Source organism: Tupaia chinensis, unplaced genomic scaffold, assembly GCF_000334495.1.
Source record: "Tupaia chinensis unplaced genomic scaffold, TupChi_1.0 Scaffold000117_2, whole genome shotgun sequence".
Taxonomy (NCBI): Eukaryota; Metazoa; Chordata; class Mammalia; order Scandentia; family Tupaiidae; genus Tupaia; species Tupaia belangeri.
In genome coordinates, this window is record NW_006159583.1 from 3,830,789 (window position 1) to 3,850,731 (window position 19,943).

The 19,943-nt window shown below is 39.7% G+C and overlaps 1 protein-coding gene across 19 annotated transcripts in view; it reads right to left on the minus strand.

Annotated features, from left to right (window-relative positions):
* The window catches only part of EPB41L2 (erythrocyte membrane protein band 4.1 like 2), a 253,789-nt gene that overhangs the window by 20,959 nt on the left and 212,887 nt on the right, over window positions 1–19,943 (minus strand). For 10 of the 19 annotated variants that reach the window (XM_006144276.3, XM_006144277.3, XM_006144275.3 and 7 more), the window contains 7 exons: window positions 18,670–18,837; window positions 15,985–16,038; window positions 15,220–15,783; window positions 12,715–12,837; window positions 9,872–9,970; window positions 8,218–8,298; window positions 3,925–4,037 (listed from right to left, as the gene is read on the minus strand). In XM_006144276.3, coding sequence (XP_006144338.1) covers window positions 3,930–4,037; window positions 8,218–8,298; window positions 9,872–9,970; window positions 12,715–12,837; window positions 15,220–15,783; window positions 15,985–16,038; window positions 18,670–18,837 — 1,197 coding nt within the window. In that variant the 3' untranslated portion in view covers window positions 3,925–3,929. The remainder of the gene's footprint in view (window positions 1–3,924; window positions 4,038–8,217; window positions 8,299–9,871; window positions 9,971–12,714; window positions 12,838–15,219; window positions 15,784–15,984; window positions 16,039–18,669; window positions 18,838–19,943) is intronic. The other 9 variants (XM_006144287.2, XM_006144286.3, XM_006144284.3 and 6 more) reach the window with 7 other exon arrangements.

Here is a 19,943-nt window from a genome sequence, read left to right on the forward strand (position 1 = left end):
ATACTCTACCAGATATCAAGTGCTGTGTCAAGGTGTCTAAATGCCATGGTGATTATGACTGTATGGCATTGGAGCAGGGACAGACACATGGGCCAGTGGAAATCAGAGTACCAGAAACACACCTGCACATGTAAGAAACGTGATATGGGATGCTGCAGATGGAAGGGAAAGGGTGGGCTCTTCAATAAACAGTGATAGAATGCTGGCTTCTAGCAGAAACAAACGGGTTACTATTTCTCATCTTACAGAAAAAGCAATTTCAGGTGGATTATAAAGATTAATATATGAAAACAAAGCAGTGTTCAAATTTCTAGAAGGAACTATTGGGTTGTCAGAAAATCATGGTATTTTTCTATGCAAAAATGTATCATGACTTTTCCAACAACTTGATACCTTTAATACCTCAGTGTACAGAAAGAGCATAAGTCATAAAGAAAATCTTGATAAATTCACTATAATAACTATTCTCAACTGTAACAGTGAAAGGCTAACCACAAAACTGAAGATATCTGCAATGCACAAAACTGACCAAGAAATAGTGCCCAGAATCTATCAAGAATACTAAGAGCAGTGAAAGCGAGGGAAAGCAAATACAAAAGCAGTGAGAGAGGCGAATAAGCATTTCACAGAAATATTTCAAGTTTTCTGGCTATTTGTATTTTCATAGAGGGAAAAATGTGAATGGCCAATTACCATATGAAAAGATATTAAAGAGTGATATTGAAATTACAGTCAGTTATGTATCATTTCATATCCACCCAGACTGACAAAAATTAAGAAGTCAGAGGGGATGCCATGAAAGGGCAGGAACTCACACTTCCTGTGGATGAAAGGCTGTGTGGTTTTTCATGCAAGGTGAAAGATGTGGCTGTGACCCAGCCATTCTTGTGGGTTTATCGACTTACTGATTAATCAATATATAGAGGTTTTGTTTGTTGGTTTTTGCCATAGGGTGCATGCACTGGCCAGAGAGACAGAGAATATACCAATGTGAGGAAAAGTGAGAAATCACTCCCCAGGGGGAAACCAGCAGTTAGCGTAATGGCTATGTCGCTGGACTCCCACGTAGTCGACCGCAGTTCGTGTTCTGGACCCGGTGGCTTAAAACTCCTATCGGGCGCGTGTGCGTGCGTGCCCAAGATCCCGAGAGGAGAATGGAGGAGAAGGGATTGTGGTGTGACCATCCCCCCTGGGGGGTGATTTCTTGCTTTCTGTCTCTATGTCTCTCTCTGACTGTCTGGCGAGTGCACGTGCCCTATAGCGAAAATCTCCACAAAAAAAAAAAAGAAATCATTCCCCAGGGAGTATGACCACATGACAATCCCTTCTCCTTCTGGAATTTTGGGCATTCATCTGCATATGCCTGGCATGATTTTCAAGGTACCAGGTTGGGGACTCAAATCACAGTCAGTCATGTGGGAGTCTAGGGCCTTAACCACACCACCCGGTAGACCCAGTATAGACTATTTTAAAAACTAAAAAAGTAATCTTACTACATATGCTATGTTATAAGACCTGTGTTTTTGGGTTTTTTTGTTGTTTTTTTGATTGCTAAAGGACAGTGTGCTCACCATAGACAGAAGAGCGAGCAAGATAGCAAGAGAAAGAGAAAGTATCTCCAAAGGGGTTTTTTGCTCCATCCTGTTGGGATTTTGAGCACACATGCACATGACCACAGAATGCTGCCTCAGGGCCCAGGATTTAGACCAAGGTGGCAATATGGGATCTAGCTTCCCATGTACAATGCTTAACTGCTGCACTACAGAGCCAACCCAAGGTCTGCTTCTTAAAACCCTTATACAGGACCAGCAGTTGGTATAATGGCTATGTCGCTGTAACCCCATATAGTCGACCTTGGTTCGAGTCCCGGACCCTGTGGCTTAAACTCATGCCAGGCATGTGTGCGTGTGTGCCCAAGATCCTGAGAGGAGAATGGAGGAGAAGGGATTGCAGCATGGCCATGCTCCCTGGGGGGTGATTTCTTGTCTTTTGTCTCTCTGTCTTTCTGGCAAGCGCACACGTCCTATATGAAAAACCTCTCTTATAAAAACAAAACAAAACAAAAAACCTTATACATAATGATGAGCACTGATTTATTTCATTAAGAATTTTTTATTCGGTCATCACAGAAGTAGCATAATGTATTACCTATTCTACTGTTGGCTATTAAGATTGTTTCAAAATTTTTGCTAGTATGTATAAAAATGTGATAACCTTATGGGTAAATCTTTGTATACATCTGAATATTTAAGATGAAATTGTAAAAACAGTTTAAAGGTAGGCCTGTTTAATGTAGATTATTTGAAAGATGTTTAGCCAACCTGTCCTTCTAGGAAATATTACGAATTTAATGTTCAGTATATAAGTGCATTTTTCCTTCTACAACCTTTCAGACACTGGTTAAAAACATAAATTTTGCCAAATTTATAGGTGAAAAGTTACCCGCTGATTTTTTTTTTTTTGAGAGGTTTTTGCTATAAGGCATGTGTACTCGCCAGAGAGAGAGAGAGAGAGAGAGAGAGAGAGAAAGTGAAAAATCACCACCAAGAGGGGATGGCCACATCATAATCCCTTCTCCATTCTCCTCTCAGTATTTTGGGCATGTATGCACACATGTCCAGTGTGAGATTAAGCCACCAGGTCCAGGACTCGAATCACGGTCGACTATGTGAGAGTCCAGAGACATAGCCATTACACCAACAGCTGGTCCCTGGTTTTGTTTATTTGTTTTTAGGTTTTGCCATAGAGTGCATGCACTCACCAGAGAGAGACAGAGAGGGGAAAATGAGAAGCCACCTCCAGGGGAGGTGACCACACACAATTTCTTCTCCTCAATTCCCCATGGAATTTTAGGAATGCATGCAGATGTGGCCAGCGTGATTTTCAAGTTGCCAGATCTGGAACTTGAATCCCAGTCAGCCAAATGGGAATCCAGTACTTTAACCACCACTCTTATCTAGTGCCCCTATCCCCTCACTACTGCATTTTTTAACATATACTGATTTAAGCAACAGTGAAGTTGGGCATTTTTGGTTTCTTATTCAGTGGTTCACTTGCTTCATCTCTGTCCATTTTTCTTTTGCTTTTTTAATTGCCAGAGGGCACATGCACTCACCAGAGAGAGATTGAGAAAGAGGGAAAGTGAGTAAGCACCCACAATGGGCATGGCCACACAACAATGCTCTTTTTTCCATTTAGCCATCTCATTAGGATTTGGGGCCAGAACTCAAATCACTTGGTCAGCCACGTGGGATCTGGTTCCACTAACCACCAGACCGTGAGACCAGACCATCTGCCCATTTTTCTACTAAGCTGTTTAATTTTCTTAGTAAAAGGACATCAGAGTTCTTACTATATTTAGGGTATTAATCTTTTCTCAGCATATTATATTTTATCATTTATCCTCTACTTTTGTTTCTGCTTGTTTGACTAAAGTTCTCAATTTTCACATAGTCAAAGCAATCTTTTCCTTTATGATACATTCCCTGATACACAATTCTTACTACATAGGTTTAAACAATTTAATTCACCTTCCATTTATCCCTCCTACGATAAAAATCTATCTAAATGAGGATAATAGCACCTTCCTCAAAAGGTTGTGAGCATTAATTAACATAACTAATACTAATGTGCTTGATAGCAAAAAAGAAATCTATCAATATCAACAAATCAGTTATTGCCCCCCCCATGCCCATCAATAAATCAGCGACTGAAACCTTCAATATTGACACATGCCCAACAATCCACAGGGTTTATAATTATACACACCTGAGCAGATGGAGCTGGGGATAACAATCTGAAAAACCAGACATACTGTAGATAACAGACACTGGTGTAAAAAGCACATTTCACATCTCTCCACAGTTTTAGGGACATAGAACAGTCGTTAGAAAGGCCAGTGATGACACAGGCTGTAACTCTTACCGTCCTTACTCTTCGCCTTCCTCCGTCAGGTCTGTCTCTTTGTGCACCACCACTCTTGTGACCGACATGTCAGGATGCTGCTCCCTGGCTTCCCTGATGGCCTGCGCCAGTGCCTGCCAGGGTCAAGACAGAGCAGCTGTGAGCTGAGGAACAGGCTCCACTCAGGATGGCAAAACACACGCATGGTGATCAGCTGGGACTTGGCTCCAGCCAAAACGGCCAGATTTGTTTATTTCAGGAAATATCTGAAACGGGCTCAATCTTCAGTTTAGGCAGTACTTCTCATTTTCCCAAACTTCCCCTTTCTCCAGTCCACCTTCAAATCAGGACAAACGTAGACATACAGAAGAAACATGTTGGCGTTGAACCCCAGGCTTGCCTTCACTGTGGAAACTGGAGAGAACAGCTCTTCCCCTGAGCATTCGTATTCTCACCTCTAATCCAAAACTAAGACTTAGGCTGTAAAGATTATTTTAAGGTTTGCTGTATGAGCTGAAGTGATGGCATAAAGCAGCCAACATAGTACCTGATCTATACACTCAACTGATACCCACTTCACCCAACCACCCGGAACTCCAAGGTATAGGAATAGGCCTTGTTTATCTTTGCCCTCTTAGGCAATCAGAATTGATCTAAACATTTGCTGAACTAAGATGATTCTGAAAAAAATATAAACCTCTAGGTGCAGAACTAAAAGAACAGTAACAGCAACACATAATTAGTGAAGTTAAAGAAAAGAGAGAGACTAATCTTTAAAGTACAGAGGTCCCAATTTTACAGTTGAAAAAATGGAAGGCACAAAGGTTAATGGGTCTTTCTCAAAGCCATCCAGCCTCTGAGAGACAGGGCAGGACCCCGGGTGCTGACTCTAGTGGTTCATGGTCTCTTCCCTGGCCTAGACAGTGAGAAAAAAAGTTTCTATCTGTCTTATCAGAAAGTCAACTGTGTAAATGTGTTGTGGCAAAGGGAAGGACCCTAATTTTTCAGAGGGTAAAGGTGCCTTTTTTACACTGTTGCTCATTTTGTTATAAAGAAACCTCGGGGGAAAGTAAAACAAAACATAGAACACTTTCAAAGACTAAAGAGATCCTAAACTAAGAAAGAAATTGTACCAAGACACACGACACTGTGTCTTGGAAGTAAACTATGCATTTAAAAAAGGCAGCACATTTATTTATCTTTCTGCTCTGTCATCTGCCCCAGGGGACAAGTGCATTTGTTGTTTGCATTATAGTTTCTGTCAGCTGTAAGGTTAACTAAGCCAAAACCTCATACAAAAAAAGACATTGTTTTTACACCAAAAGTTTTTGCTGAAGCTTGGAGGACACTTAGGGGTGCTTAAATTTCTACTAGATAACCAATACTGGTGAGCTGTCCGTGTTTCTAAAAGAGAGAAATCAGCCCAAATTTGAGCAGCAACCAATATAAGAGAGGACAGGAAAGTTTTCCAGTGTATTCACTGGGGGTGCCGATGGGGATGGGAAAGGGAGAGGAAACAAAGGAATGCAGTTCCACATTTTCTTCTTCTTCCATGCATTCAGAGGAAGGAGATGGGGGCAATTCAAACTGGTAAATGTCAAAGACAAGCTCCTACAGGAGCCTAATGCAGCTACAGACAAATGATGAGATACTACAGTTCATGTTCATTACCAAGATCTGCCTACAGTAAACGCAGGCGATTGTTAGAGAGGAAATATACATGACGCCCACGGGAAGGTAACACACGTAAAACACATTGTAATTGGCAGAAAAGCAGAGAAAAACGAAAACTGCTATAATCATCTTCAAACACATTTTAGGTCAGTTTGTCCTAATTCCTTGCATGGCTTAATATCACATGAAATTAAGTATTGTAAAATGTTCATTTACTATGGCATCAATAAAGATTGTGAGAAAACTACCACATCATTCTGCCAAATTGAGAAATCACTCTACTAGAGAGAAATCCACTCTGAGGAGCAGCTGCAGTGTGGCTTCACCCCCTGCCCCCAGCCCTTTTCTGTGCCCCAGGACAGAGCTGAGTGTGTCATGCCCAAGCACAGGGCAGACAATCTGCAAACCAAGTTTTATAGATGCATGCCTCTTTGATGTGCCAACAGAAAAGACGTTTCTTTTATTCCATCTTGCCCAGATGAAGGTTTCCTTCCATTATTAAGATTCCTTTTTATGTAGGCAAGGAACAGAAACCGATGTCAATGACATTAAGGTCACTACTTGATCAACATCAGTTTTTGATGGGAAGTGATCTTTCTCATTTAACTTTAAACAGTGCTGTCATCTCATTACAGGCTTTATGAAGAAAGGGAATCCATCGAGAGCTTCTAGTGACAAGAATACTGGGAGCTACAGTGAAATTTATGTGAAAAAGTTTATGGCAGCCCAGTCATGGGAGGGTGGAGCTCTGCAGTGGTTGAGGCTGCATAAGAAGCCCAGGTTAGGTTTCAGGCTCAACAGAGATTCTGGGCAAAATACAGCCACGTCTTCTCTCTTCCTCTTAATCCTGTACTCTCTTATTTAATAAATAAAAAAATAAATAAAAGTGTATGCAATCATACAATTAAATATGAAAAGGTTAAATCTCTCTTTACAGGATTTGGATATTTATTGGGTTTAAAAACAGCTGATGTTAGACAACATGCAAGAGAGATGTGTGTCCTTTAAGCAACAGTTAAAAAAGCACATCATTTTCATTTTTTAAAAAGAGTTTGGGACATGTGTTATTTTGATACTTACATTTCAGAATATGTTTTTAATATGTGCCATTCTGAAAAGAGACTATCTGGATTTAAGATTTGGCAAAAAACAGACCTAAAGGCAAAAGAAAACCCCGAGGGTGATGGTGCTGGAAAAGTGGCATCTTGAAAGGGCCTCAATCTAGTTAGGAGAGAAAGCAGGGAAAACAGTGGCAGGGAAAAGACCCAAAATTGCCCTTTCCACCATGCCAAAGACTGTGGGCTCCTGCCCAGCACACACTGTAGGAGTTCAATCCATGCTTCTTGGGCAAATAAGGCACAGCTAAAAGAATTTAGAACCAGGTTTACTCCAACTTCAGGTCAGCAGAAGTCAAGACTATTCCAGTGGACAGTGGCAGAGTAAGTCCTCTCTGTGGGAAACTAGAGGTTTCATGAATTCATTTTCTGTCGTGAACAGGCAAGTGTATCGGTCACCAACTAAGAATTCTCACTTCTAAGTCAAAATCTGGAATCAGGGCCACCTTTTAACCTCTAATAGCTTTCAAGGAATTACATATGTGTATGCAATATACATACAATGAAATAAAGTGTATGCAACATCAGACTTAAAAAGGTGTTTTTTTTTAATAAAAAAAGGAGTAATATTTTTAGCCAGGAAGAAAATCCATTTCTCCCTGGTCACGTACAGGGAGCCTTTCTAGAATGAGAAATTGTGTTCTCTAAGACTCTCTTCTCTGAGCTGCATATTATGTCCAAAACTATCATTCGCTCCAACTCCCCAACTGAGATGGCCAACTGAACATTTCTCTCCCCTTCTTCAAGTTGCTGTAAAAGGAAAACAGCTTGATCACTTTTAAAGCAGAGTTAAAAATCACTCAGGAAAATAAATGAAAGAAAAAATTCTCAACATCACTTGGGACTGCAGAAAATGACAGCCACTCTCAAAGTAGCCAGCAGTTCCATTCACCATCTGCTAATGCCATGACTTTTAGCAAACCTAACATTAGCATGAAAGCACGATTCTTTAAAGGATCAGTGCAAATTTTCACTTTGTGAGAGATCTTAGATTATACCCCCTACAAACACACAAATAGTAATAACAATTAGAGAAAAGTACAAAAGTACCTGGTCGTAAGTAGTCCAACTCTCCTAATGCTATAAAAAATACTTTAAAAAATTCCAAAAAGCAAGCATAAGTCAAGCTTATATCATATTTTATTTTCACCTTTTGAAAGTCAGTGTCATTAAACTGCCATTCATTTTAAAATATTTGATGACTTGCCTTTAAACTGGGTTTTTAAAGGTGAATACCTAAGAGCTCCCAGAAATTCTCCAAATTATTCTGACCCCCAAAAATGCATTCAAAGCCAGTGGGAAATAAATAGTAGTCTACTTATTTATTTTTTTTAATGTTAACTCAGAGTTAGGAAAAGCTGAAAGGACAAGCTGTATCCCAGTTATGGAGTATCTTTATGCTAGGATTAGGAGGTAAGGCTTCGATGACGCGGTCCCGGGAAAAGGGGTTGACATAAGGATGTGACATGATGACAGATGGCAAAACTCAGAAAACAAATGGCCCCTTTCAGAACTAGGTCTTTACCTGATCATGATCAATATCTGCATCTCCTGTGATTACAATGCGCTTCTCAATTCTTGTTTCAGAGATTCCGCCTTTTACAGTCTAAAGGTCAAAGGAGAGAAGAGAAAACAGCATCACTAGAGCAGCTTACAGTCAGAGAAAAGAGAACGGAGTCCACCTGGACCTTCTGATCATAAGGCCATGCATATCACGTGGCAGAAGACAGATGTTCTAGAAACATTTTGTGCCTCATTTTTAAGCTCAACAGAGAATTCTAGCGTTAAAGTATTCAAAAGAGCAGAAAGAAGAAATCACTCAGTATCTGTAGCATTACAAGGAATTCTAACAATTCAGTTTGCATTAGGTTTAAGAAATTGATGTTATAAGCAAGACTGCTCAATTCTGGTCATACGCATGCATTTGGTGATCTTGTTCATTTGGTTTATTACAATAACAAAAAAGGATTTGAATTTGGTTTAGGATACAGAAGATGGATGAGATTTTTGTTAAATATCTGAATTAATTACAGCTTCCAAATGTAGTTGTGCACGTGGACACGGAGCATGGCTGAACATGGAGCCTCAGGGGGAAGGAGTTCCTGGGGAAAAGCCTAACCAAGTTCCTGGCACAGTGAAAGCTCCAAGCACCTAAGGCACGCTGAAGAAGGCTGAGGAAATCAGGCTGTGACCTTCTAAACAGACAATGAGCAAATATCAGCCAGTCCTGAGAAAGCACATATCCAACCTTCACAACTCTGGGAAATTTACATACTATATCACAAGTCATGGCATTTTGCAAGAAACAAGGCTTATCATTAGTTTTAATAACTGCATGTTTTAAAACAAGCACCAATAATAACATCCTGCATGTATGTGGCCTTTTTTAACTCGCAAAGAGTTTTGTTTTTATTTTCCTTCCTTGCTATTGAAACATGGAGTGGGAAGGGCTCATAGGATATCTTTGAGACGTTTAAGAACATGTGAAAAGTAGAAGCAAAAAGAACACTGTAAACTAAGGCTGGAGTTAAGAATCTGATGAGTTTAGCATGCATCACAGTCACCAAGCGTTCTTATAACCCTCCCAGTAGGTCTAGGGTAGGGCCATGATCTTTACAGTTTCACTAAGTACTCAGGTGAGGCTGATGCTGCCACCCAGGGGCCACCTTGGGTATCTGATGCTAAACGGGTAGAGAATGACCTGGGAAAATGTCCCAAAACAAAATAATAGAATCTTAAATAAACTTAAGTAATATTTTACATTATTTGAACAATTTGCTTCAAATTTTGAGTAGTCTTCACTCGCTTGCTTCAGTCAGGATAGCTGGTTTAAAAAAAGTAGAAGCACAGTTTTGTTTTAATAATTTTATTGTTTTTATATACTTTATTTTTATAAATTACACATGTAAAAATTTTATAAAATTATCTTTGCTCTGGCATCTGTCTTCAGTTATTTATAGCATATTTTTACTCCCTTGTATTTTACAAAATTGCAATTAGGCTTAAATACATTTGTCAATGGAGCCTAATTTCTTGGATACTTTAAATCGAGACATTTTTATCCCTCTGGCACTGTTTGTACATCACTTGGAAGTGTTTATAGGAATAAAGAAACAATCAGAAAAGATCCTGTTTGCAATGTACCATCTGCTTTCTAGAATTCCCCTGGATTGCTTTACCTTGGTGATGTGTGTGGTTGTCGTTGTTGACACGGACTCGGATGTGATGGTTTGTGCAGTCAGTAACGTGCCCGAATCACCACCAGCCCCGCCATCAATCTTTGGACAGTTGGGGGAAAAATACAAAGTAATGCTTAACTTCCATTATGTTGTCAGAGAAGACCCCGCCCCACTGAATATCCATCTTTGAAAATCTATGCGGTTGGCAGAAGATGTGTCTGCCTCCACATTATCTGTAGAGATAATCCACTGTCCAAGAGAGTGACCGGCACTAAAAACAGAGTAGAAGCAAAAGGCTAAACGTACACAGAGAAGCAAACCCTGTGGGGAGAGAGGAAAGAAGAATGGAAGACGATGGACTGAAAGCTACAAAGGGACCATGACAGAATTTGTCAGAGCAACATTTACGGAAGCTAGAAAGAGGCACTAGAGAGCCAACCTGAAAAGTCTGCATAGTGACCAGAAATACAGAGTTAGTTGCTGTTTTCTAAGCACAGGTGGGTAAAAATACTCATTTTCTCAGATTATTAAACAACGAAACCTGACTAGGATAGGCTGAGCCTGAATAATCCGATTATCTGTAGTACATTTTTAAAAAGTACATCGTTCCCATAATCGTTCAGTTGTCAGCATATATGTAGATACATGCATTTCAGTATTGTATACATGCATATGCTCTCCCTATATATGTCATATATAAATCCCATGCACATGAGTGTGTGTATTTGTTTTTAGTTTTTTTGCCATAGGACATAATCGCTCAAGAGAGATACAGAGATAGACAGAGGGAAAGTAAGAAATCACCTCCCCCCCCAGGGGGGGGGATGTCCATGCCACAATGCATACTCTTTCTGAGATTTTGGGTATATACATACATGCACCTAACATGAGTTTTTATTGTTTTTTTTTAATTATTTTTTTATTATCATCATAATCTTGTTTATATTACATTGAATTGCATATAACTTTACAGTGTATTACATTGCTTTTTCAAAAGGGAATGCCATGCATGTCAGTCAATACAGAGACATTAATCTCCCCACTTCATCATTCAATATCTTTTCAATGTTCTTCCCAATCATTATGAGTTTCAAGCTGTCAGGTTCGGGACAGGAATTTCAGTTGGCCATGTGGGAAATCAGAGCTTTAACCACCTACTGGCCCTACTGGCCTGCCTGCACATGAGTATATTAAAATAAGTTTTAATGTTTTTGCTTTGATACAGAAAGATGTGGAAGGTTCTAGAACTTGCCAGAAAGAATGAAGCAAGTTAGCAGCCTGTTTGTTAAGCTCACTAAACATATATCCCTTCTGCTTTCTGACACTAACAAAAGAAAAGGTTTATTTTACCTTCTTCTGACTAGAAGATATAAAAAAACAAAACAAAACACCCCATCACACCCATTCCTAAGAGACCTGTTTGTGCTTGTGTGGGATCTATGCACACATATGAATAACATCTGAAGTAATCCAAGAAATGCTGCACACATTAAACCTTATAAAAATATTTTGAGAGGGCAATAATTGGAAATTCTTTATACTGCCACTATTGTACCATATAAGGTTCAATGGCTTAATGCAGAAAAAGGATTTACGGAAGTCAATCTTCCCTCAGTCTACCTCCCAAATAGAGAGCCACTGCCCCAGTGACACTTTTTTTTGGGGGGGAGGAGAGGTTTTTGCTATAGGGCGCGTGTGCTCGCCAGACAGACAGAGACATAGAGACAGAAAGCGAGAAATCACCCCCCAGGGGGGATGGTCACGCCGCAATCCCTTCTCCTCCATTCTCCTCTCGGGATCTTGGGCACGCACGCACACGCACCCAGCGTGAGATTTAAGCCACCGGGTCCGAGACGCGAACCGCGGTCGACTACGTGGGAGTCCAGCGACATAGCCATTACGCTAACTGCTGGTTCCCCCCCAGTGACACATTTTAAACAGTTTTCTTTTCCTTTCTCCAAGTTTTGTCCCAGGGTGTGTGCACTTGCTGGTAAGAGACAGAGAGAGACAGTGAGAGGGAAAGTGAGAAATCGCCCCCAGAGAAGATGGTCATGCCACAATCCCTCTCCATTCCCCTCCTGGGACTTTTGGGCATGCACACACACATGCCCAGTGTGAGTTTCAAGCTTCCAAGTCCAGGATTCAAACTACAGTTGGTTAAGTGGAAGTCCAGTGCCTTAACCACTATGACACCTGCTGGCACAGTTACATTTTGAAATGACAAGTACTTTTTCTCCTTTTTTTAAAAAAGTTAGACATCTTACTGTTTATTTCAGGTCTTTACAGAACCAATATTTGAAGATCTAAAGTCAAACACAAGAATCTGATCATTATATACACAGTATTACAGTCTATATAACAAGACTACATGTACTTTCAAAAATAAGACATGTGTATGCACTGTGTGTTACCTGCCATGCAATCACAAGTTGATTGCATCTGTTTCCATGGAGTTGGGGCAAGGGGAAGAAACTTAAGTCCTATTAATCCACAAATTACATCAGATTCCATAAATTCTGCAAGCAATCTGTTTCCCAAGCATAAACATCCTCGGATACATCCAGCCAGGAATGGCTCACCATAATGTGAACAAGATCGGTACTCTCCGCCCTAAATAATCATATGTATAATCTGCCTGAAATGACTAGGTCACTAATCTGATTACAGCTTTCTGTCTACATCTAAGGGAGCAATAGCAAGTTAATGGTGTTGCCATAAGGCTAAAAAATGGAGATATAAAAAGATATTTCGAAATTAAATACATGAACTAGAAGACAGAATAGACACAAAAACATACTAAGCGAAGAGAGAATGCAAACAGTCCAAGTCTAGAGCTTCTGTACCTGTGGAGACTCATATGTGATGGTTTTGGTCTCAGTTTGGACAATGGGGACTTCCTTGGTGGAGATTTCTGTCCTTTGTGAGGCATCAGAAATTGTTACCATCTCTGTTTTTACAACTGGTGGCTGAGGTGGAAAAGGAAGGGAAAAAATAAATTCTAGAGGTAATCAAATAAAAGAGTTAAGTGGAACCTTCAAGGATAATTTTACTAAACATGTCCAATCACACACTCATACACAAAAGAAAACAGTAAAAGCGAATAATTTAAAACAAAAGATAAAAGAAAACTGTCCTTTAAATACATTAGATACACACATACATATACACATACACACATATAAATGCATATGTTTGTCTACATGTATGCATATATGTGCATATATTTATGAAAAATAAGTGAAAATAATGGCTCCCTAAATTATGTCATTCTTCAAATTATGATAGTCTTGATCTACTTAAATGTCAAGCCTAGTGTCCAATCATATATATATATACACACACATATATATGTATATATGTACACACACACACACATATATATACATATATATATATGCTTTAGCTTTGGGCAAGTAATAATAAAACAGAAAACAGAATGAGCTCTGTGAAATGGCCTATATCTGCTTTTATTGCAGTTTAAAGAACCACATGGCTTGCATGAAGGCTCACTGCCTTTAACTGGCAATTCTTCTCCCAAAAGTGCCTTTTTGCCTTACTGACAATGGGCATACCATTTACAGAAAGAACTTCAAGTATGATCATTTTCAATTACACTTGTCTAAAACTTTCAGTGTTTTTCTGTATTAACATAAGATAAAGTGTTATAGCCAAAATTACTCCATCAATATTGTATTAATGCTTTGAACAATTTCAAACATTAAAAGAGAGTTTCGACGGCTTGTTAACATTGTAGTCTTCAGAGCGTATGTTTAATACGACACCAGACTAAATTAGTACCAAAATACTACAGTACCTCCTTTAAGAGAAAATTCCCAATGGGCATAATTACTTAACAAGAAACAAGCATATATTAAATGCAGGGAAAAAAAATTCAAAGCGTTCAAAGACTCTTGAAATACCTTCTCTGAAGCCAAACGGGAAGTTTAAAACTAACAAAGTAAAGATCCACTTAATTATTTCAAGACGAAGTTACTTCGAGGTTTTCCAACTCATTAAAAAGAGCAAATATGGATAAATCCCTACACTGTGGGCAGTTCATTTTAAAATCAGAAAAAGCACTCCCATGGAAGTAAATCCTCCCTCATCCTAACTTGCAAGCCAGAGTTTCTGCTCCTAATGACCAAGACTGAACCTAAAAGAAGTCAGAAAACCTCTTTTAAAGAAAAAGGAAGCCTTGTATCCAACATAGATAATCCACAAGATATATAAGCAACTTGCAATTATGGTCTACAATTGAAGTGAGGACAGAATGAGGAGATCCTAGCCAGTCTAGCCTCTGGTTCCCTAGAGGGAAAGCCCAGCTAGGTGCTTCTTTATAGTGTGTTCATTCTACGCACTGAGGTTTATGCCAACAGACATATATATATGTGTGTGTGTATGTATGTATGTATATATATATATATATCAGCTGTGCTTGCTTTGGGAAATATTTAGATTAATTAAGTTCATTAGCAAACAATAAAATGGGGGGGAAAGGCATAGAAAGCAGCCATGGATATCAGAGACAGTGTGGGAGGAGGATGGGACACAGCAGAGGGTGAGAGATACGGAATCAAGGATGGAAAAAAAAAAAAGCAAAATACACAGGAAACAAGAAATGCAAAATTATTTGTTGACGATAACACGTATGTTGATGTGTTTGATTGAGCCAATATACAGTGTATCCTGAATGGGAGAGCTCATTTTGTATATTGTAATGATGTATAGTGAAGGAGTGTAAATAATTTAAAAAAAAAAAAAAAGAAAGAAAGAAACCATGCAATCGCTGGACTCTAAAAACAGAACTTTCAGTAGCGATCAAAGATGCTGCATTCAGAGCACCGTGGTGATCAGGGCCTACTGCTGTTTCTAAAAATACATTAACGAGACAGAGGATGAGCCAAGAAGTCCAACTCAGTCATGACAACGGAAACACACACACACACACACGTGGACCATTTTTTTTCAACATCACATATACATTCTTCTAATTAAATCAACAAAATAAACGGCATTTAATATGAGAAAGCAGTGCAACTAAAGACAAAATAGTTGGAAACCATCCCAAACATGCAAAGAAAAATTTCAATGTGGAATGGAAAGGAAAAAAATGATGTGGTCATAGGAAAATTTGTCCTATAGCTGATCCAGTTGCAGTAAAGAAGCTAGATCTGAGCTGGCAGAAAATCTATAAAGCAGTGCTTTTCCCCTTCGTCCCATGAGAGAGAAAAATCAAGTTCTTGTTGCAAAAGCTGAAGGAGAATTGGGAGGACAGGAGAAGAAAGGCAGGTGCTCTGCACCTGAGAAAAAGCTCAACAGTTTAGCTCCCACTTGGGACTTCCATTTACCTCGGAACAACAAATAATTTGTGGCAAAACATCAATGTCAACATGAGACACCTCTCCGTTAACTTTATGTTGCTCCTCCTCGGCTTCTTCTCCCATGTCTTGCTTAACAATGCCTTCGTTTACACTCTTCTCTCCAGTTATCTTTTGGACAACTATGTGTTCCTGGATCTGTGTTTCTACTGGGATTACACTGGCACCTGCTTGTTTGCCTGGGCTGGCTTCTGGCTCTGCGGCCTCCCTCTCTACTACCTTGGTGGCTCGGCCAAGCTCTTGCTCCATTTCTTCTCCATCCTCCTCCTGCTCTTCCCTTATGGTGCCCGGGGTCACACGGTGGTGGGGCCGGTACTCCCCCACATCTTCCTCCTCACTTTCGCTGCTGCTGCTGCTCTCAGAAGACAGGGAGGTGGAGTCTTTTTGTGTCACAGGCTCCACCTTACGCATCTCCCCAGGACCACTCCCAGGTGATAGCTCTTTACCATTCATTTCTTCCGCGATTACTCTTTCGTCTTTCCCAACCTCTGCCCGCTTCTTCTCCTCCACTACATTCAGAGTCTCATGTGAACTCTGCACAAAAAAAAATGGATGAGGAAAAACAAAAATACATGAATAAATAAAAACAACGGGAACACAAATTAGCTGATGGCAGATTCATGTCATGGAGGAAAACAAAGATGATTATGATGGCTGACTGAAAGGGAAGCGGGGAAAACGTGAGGCAGATGAAAAACATCAGGCAATGGTGTTAACATGGATAAAAGGAAGAACCTTAACAGCATCCCTGGCTCCAGTGCAAGGCCCTTCTGACTCAGGAGCACGTGTCTGCGAAACAAAAAGCAACCAAGGACACAAAATCAATAAAGTTTTACCTCAACAACCACTGATACACACATCTGACACCACAGAGACAGAACGGCAAGAATCAACATCTACAAAAGCCTTTGCTCAGGATCACATAAAGGACAATCAAGACAAATGCCAAAAAACTTACAAAAACAAAACAAAACAAAAAAACATAGGAGAGCCAGCATCCTCCCAAAGAGAAAGAAAAAAAAGCTTGTATTATAGTAATAATCGGCCAAGAAACTCTATGTAATGGAAAACGTTTTTAAAAATGGAATTATAGTGAAGCTTACTGATTATTTTAAAGGACACGTTTCTAAACTTTTAAAATCTATTTGACAACCAATTCTGGTTTTAAGTGAATGATCAAGTCTAGCCTACAATCCTGATTCCTAAATGAATATGGCATTAAGGAGATGGCACCTTCAGTTTTTGCTGGTACTTAAAAAAAAAAAAAGGCATTAATCGGCAAAATTATAGTTACCTCAGATACTATGAGTATGAAAGTGTTTTGGGCATGGTTATTAACATGCCAATTTTTAGCACGAATGAGCAAAGGCGATAATAACATTGAAGTGTCAATGTCTACAATGGCTTCAAGTGTTTTCTCATAAAATTTAGCTCCTCTACCAGCATCCTTTGAAATGTGAAATGACTCGTTTATTATTTGAGATGCTCACTCCTATCCCTGCAGACATCTACTTGTTGGGAGTAAATTAATTTATTCTGCTTGAATAATACAGTACCTAAATGTTCAATAAGTACCTGTTGACTGAATACAGTAGTAATATGAATTACTACACCATTATTAGCTAGGGCAGAAAAGTTCCTTACAGAGGAGTGCTTAAAGCTTCTCATTATCTTACACTTAAAATAAAAACTACTCTACATTGATACAACTAAAGCATAGCAACTTTTTGACATTCAAGTGGCACTGCTACTTGTGCTCTAGGATCAAATAATTCAGCCACAGACAGCAGTCCATTGATTTAAGAAGACAACTCTACACTGAATGGAGAGGGGCACTTACTGAGCCTCTGAACCCTCTGGACACTAACAGTTGTGGAGTTAGTGTGGCGTGGCCAAGACACTAACTGGATTGGAGTAGGTTCCTATGACAGAGAACAGGATTTCACATTCTTCTGTCCCAGTGGCAAAAAATCATGAACTAAAGGCCCTAAAATGGCACACTTCTCTGCAGCATCTCTCAACATATACTCACAACCTCTTTTGATCTGTCCTGTTCATTTGTTTAATTGCCAGAGGGCATATACACCAGCCAGAGACCTAGAAAGGGAGAGGAAGAAAGCACTCCCCCCTTCTCCAGTGGGGTGTAATCACGCTGTAATTCCTTCCCTATATAGTTCTCCATTCTGTTAGGATTTTAAGCATGCATGTACACACATCTAGCAATGTTTTTCAAACTGCTGGGCCTGGGACTCAAAATATGGCCAGCAGTGTGTCACTGGGCATGTAATCACTAGCTTACGAAGCCAGCTCTGTCTTACTATTCTTAAATGAGCAGTAAGGGCATGTTTTCATTGCTCAAAATCAATACCATTTAAATCGAGTTACTGAAACAAGAAAGGCATCCTTCAAAGTTTACTAAAAATCTAAAGGTTTCAGATAGTAGACTGAAAAAGCCTCAGTCTGTTTTGATAAACTGGTAACATTTAACTATAACTACTTGTGAACTTCTTTATAAATACAAATATCCAGTAATCAGAATATTTCTAGGCAGACATTTCATTATTACTGCAGGTCAATTAGTTAGTCTAACTATTATTTCTTAACTTTGAATGGCCAGATAGACTACCCAAAGTTCAAGGAATCTCTTAGCATCACTCAAATTATTATTTTTGATAATTATCTCAGGGATTAGCACATAGTGGTGGTTAAGGGGCTGGACTCCCACACAGACAACTATGGGTTCTGGTACCAGACCCAGATGCTTGAAAATGATGCCATGCACATGTGTGTGTGTGTATATGCCCAAAATCCCAAGAGAATGGAAGACAAAGGACTGTGGTATAACCATCCCCTGGGGAGTGACTTCTCACTTTCCTTCTATGTCTCCCTCTGGTGAGCACACATACCCTATGGTTAAAACCTAATAATAATTATTACTATTTATCATTATTAGTAATAATTATTAGTAGTAATAATTATCATTTCATTGAGTCTGACAGGCATTTCAAGTTTTTTCATATAAACAGGATTTTAAAAAACAACGAGCCACCAGAGAATGCTTGAAATGTGGGTTTCGACACCTTTTAACTCTACAAAGCATATTTAGCTTCTCTAGGGTTTAGGGCTTCCCCTTGCTAAATGACTCTACTAGGATTCTGGACCTTAATGGTTTCAATGATTCTCTGAATTTAGGCAGGGTTTGTTTTGTTTTGTTTTGTTTGACCAAAAGAGGCAGGAGAAACATCCAATCTGTATCTTTTCCTAATTTCAAAACTTGGTCAATTGTCTCTTGAATACTTTTCCCAGGAAGAGTTAATATCACCCATAAAAGCGCTGGAGGGAAGATACCTAAATATTTAAAAAATCAAAATCACTCTTATATGTGGCTTTTAGTAACAGGGGAAACAAAGTAAAATGCACCTCAGGCAAGTGTGAGAAGGGCCAGGAAGAATGCTTTTCAGAAGGTGCATCAGAGTTCACAACAGTGCCCTCTGCTGTCCAAGTGGTGGCTGAAGCGAAGGTGGTTTTCATGCTATCAGAAAAGCCCTTTGCACTAAACAAAATTGATGTTATCTCCTCTTCTAGGCTCTAGAGAGGTCAGAAAAGGAAGAGCAAAGAATTAACAATAAGTCAGAACAGACAGCAGTGACCTACTGAGAGAAAGGGAAGGTTACACAAGGAAGAACAGCATAAAATTAAAGGAAGATGAGAATGCAGAAAGATTCCACTGCAGGCATATGTGGTCTACCCAAGACCAGCTGTCCCACCTTGCTTAGGTATCTTTGATAGCTGTAACCTACAGAGACTAGCTAAAACTAGGTCTATGGCTGAAGCTTTATCAAAAACGAGCACAACCTAGCTACCTACCAAACACTACATCAGGCCCAACTACAGTAGCCTAAGTCGCTGGGCACTTCTGTGCAAGACTGTGGCCACATGGGAGTCTGGGTTTGGTTCCTGGACCAACCCGAACAGGCCAGGCACAGTAATATTTGAGCCTATAATCCTAGCTAACTAGGAAGCTGGGGCAGAGGATTCCAACAGTAAGACCCTGCTGAAATACCTACCTATCTCACTCTCTTTCCTCCTTTCTCTCATGTGTATTTTAGCTACCTCATTTAAAAGACAAAAATGCAACAACGAAAAACCTCCCACTTGAGGTAGCTCTGGGCCTCTTTCTATACAGAATGGCCCCTCCAATGGCCTTTATACTTATTCTTATGTTAAATCTTGCATGATTTTACCCTTCTGGACTCCAATGCCTTTCCCTATGCACTCTGGAGCTTTCCAAACGTGTTCTCTCTCTGAAATTCACTTAACAACCATATTTTGTATCAGACCTTCCCCAACTACCCCAGCTCCTGTGATTTTTTTCTTTTCTCCCTATCTCTGGAACTGTCCATACAACAAACATTCTGACACCAACCCACAGTAATTCCCTCAGACATGCTAAATATGCCATGGATTAAATAAATAATCCTAGGGCAGGAGAGAATTGTCAATCAATATAGAGTTATTTGTGTCAACCTGTATTAAACCGAGACTACACTGAGTCAAGGAAGACCAGGAAGGGACATTTCTCACACAAGTATGTCTGATAACAAAGGCTGTCAAAGGCCTGCTTCTGCAAATACATCTGCCCAGAATACACCTGTCCAACTGGTAACTGACGCCAATCATGACACCAATAACAA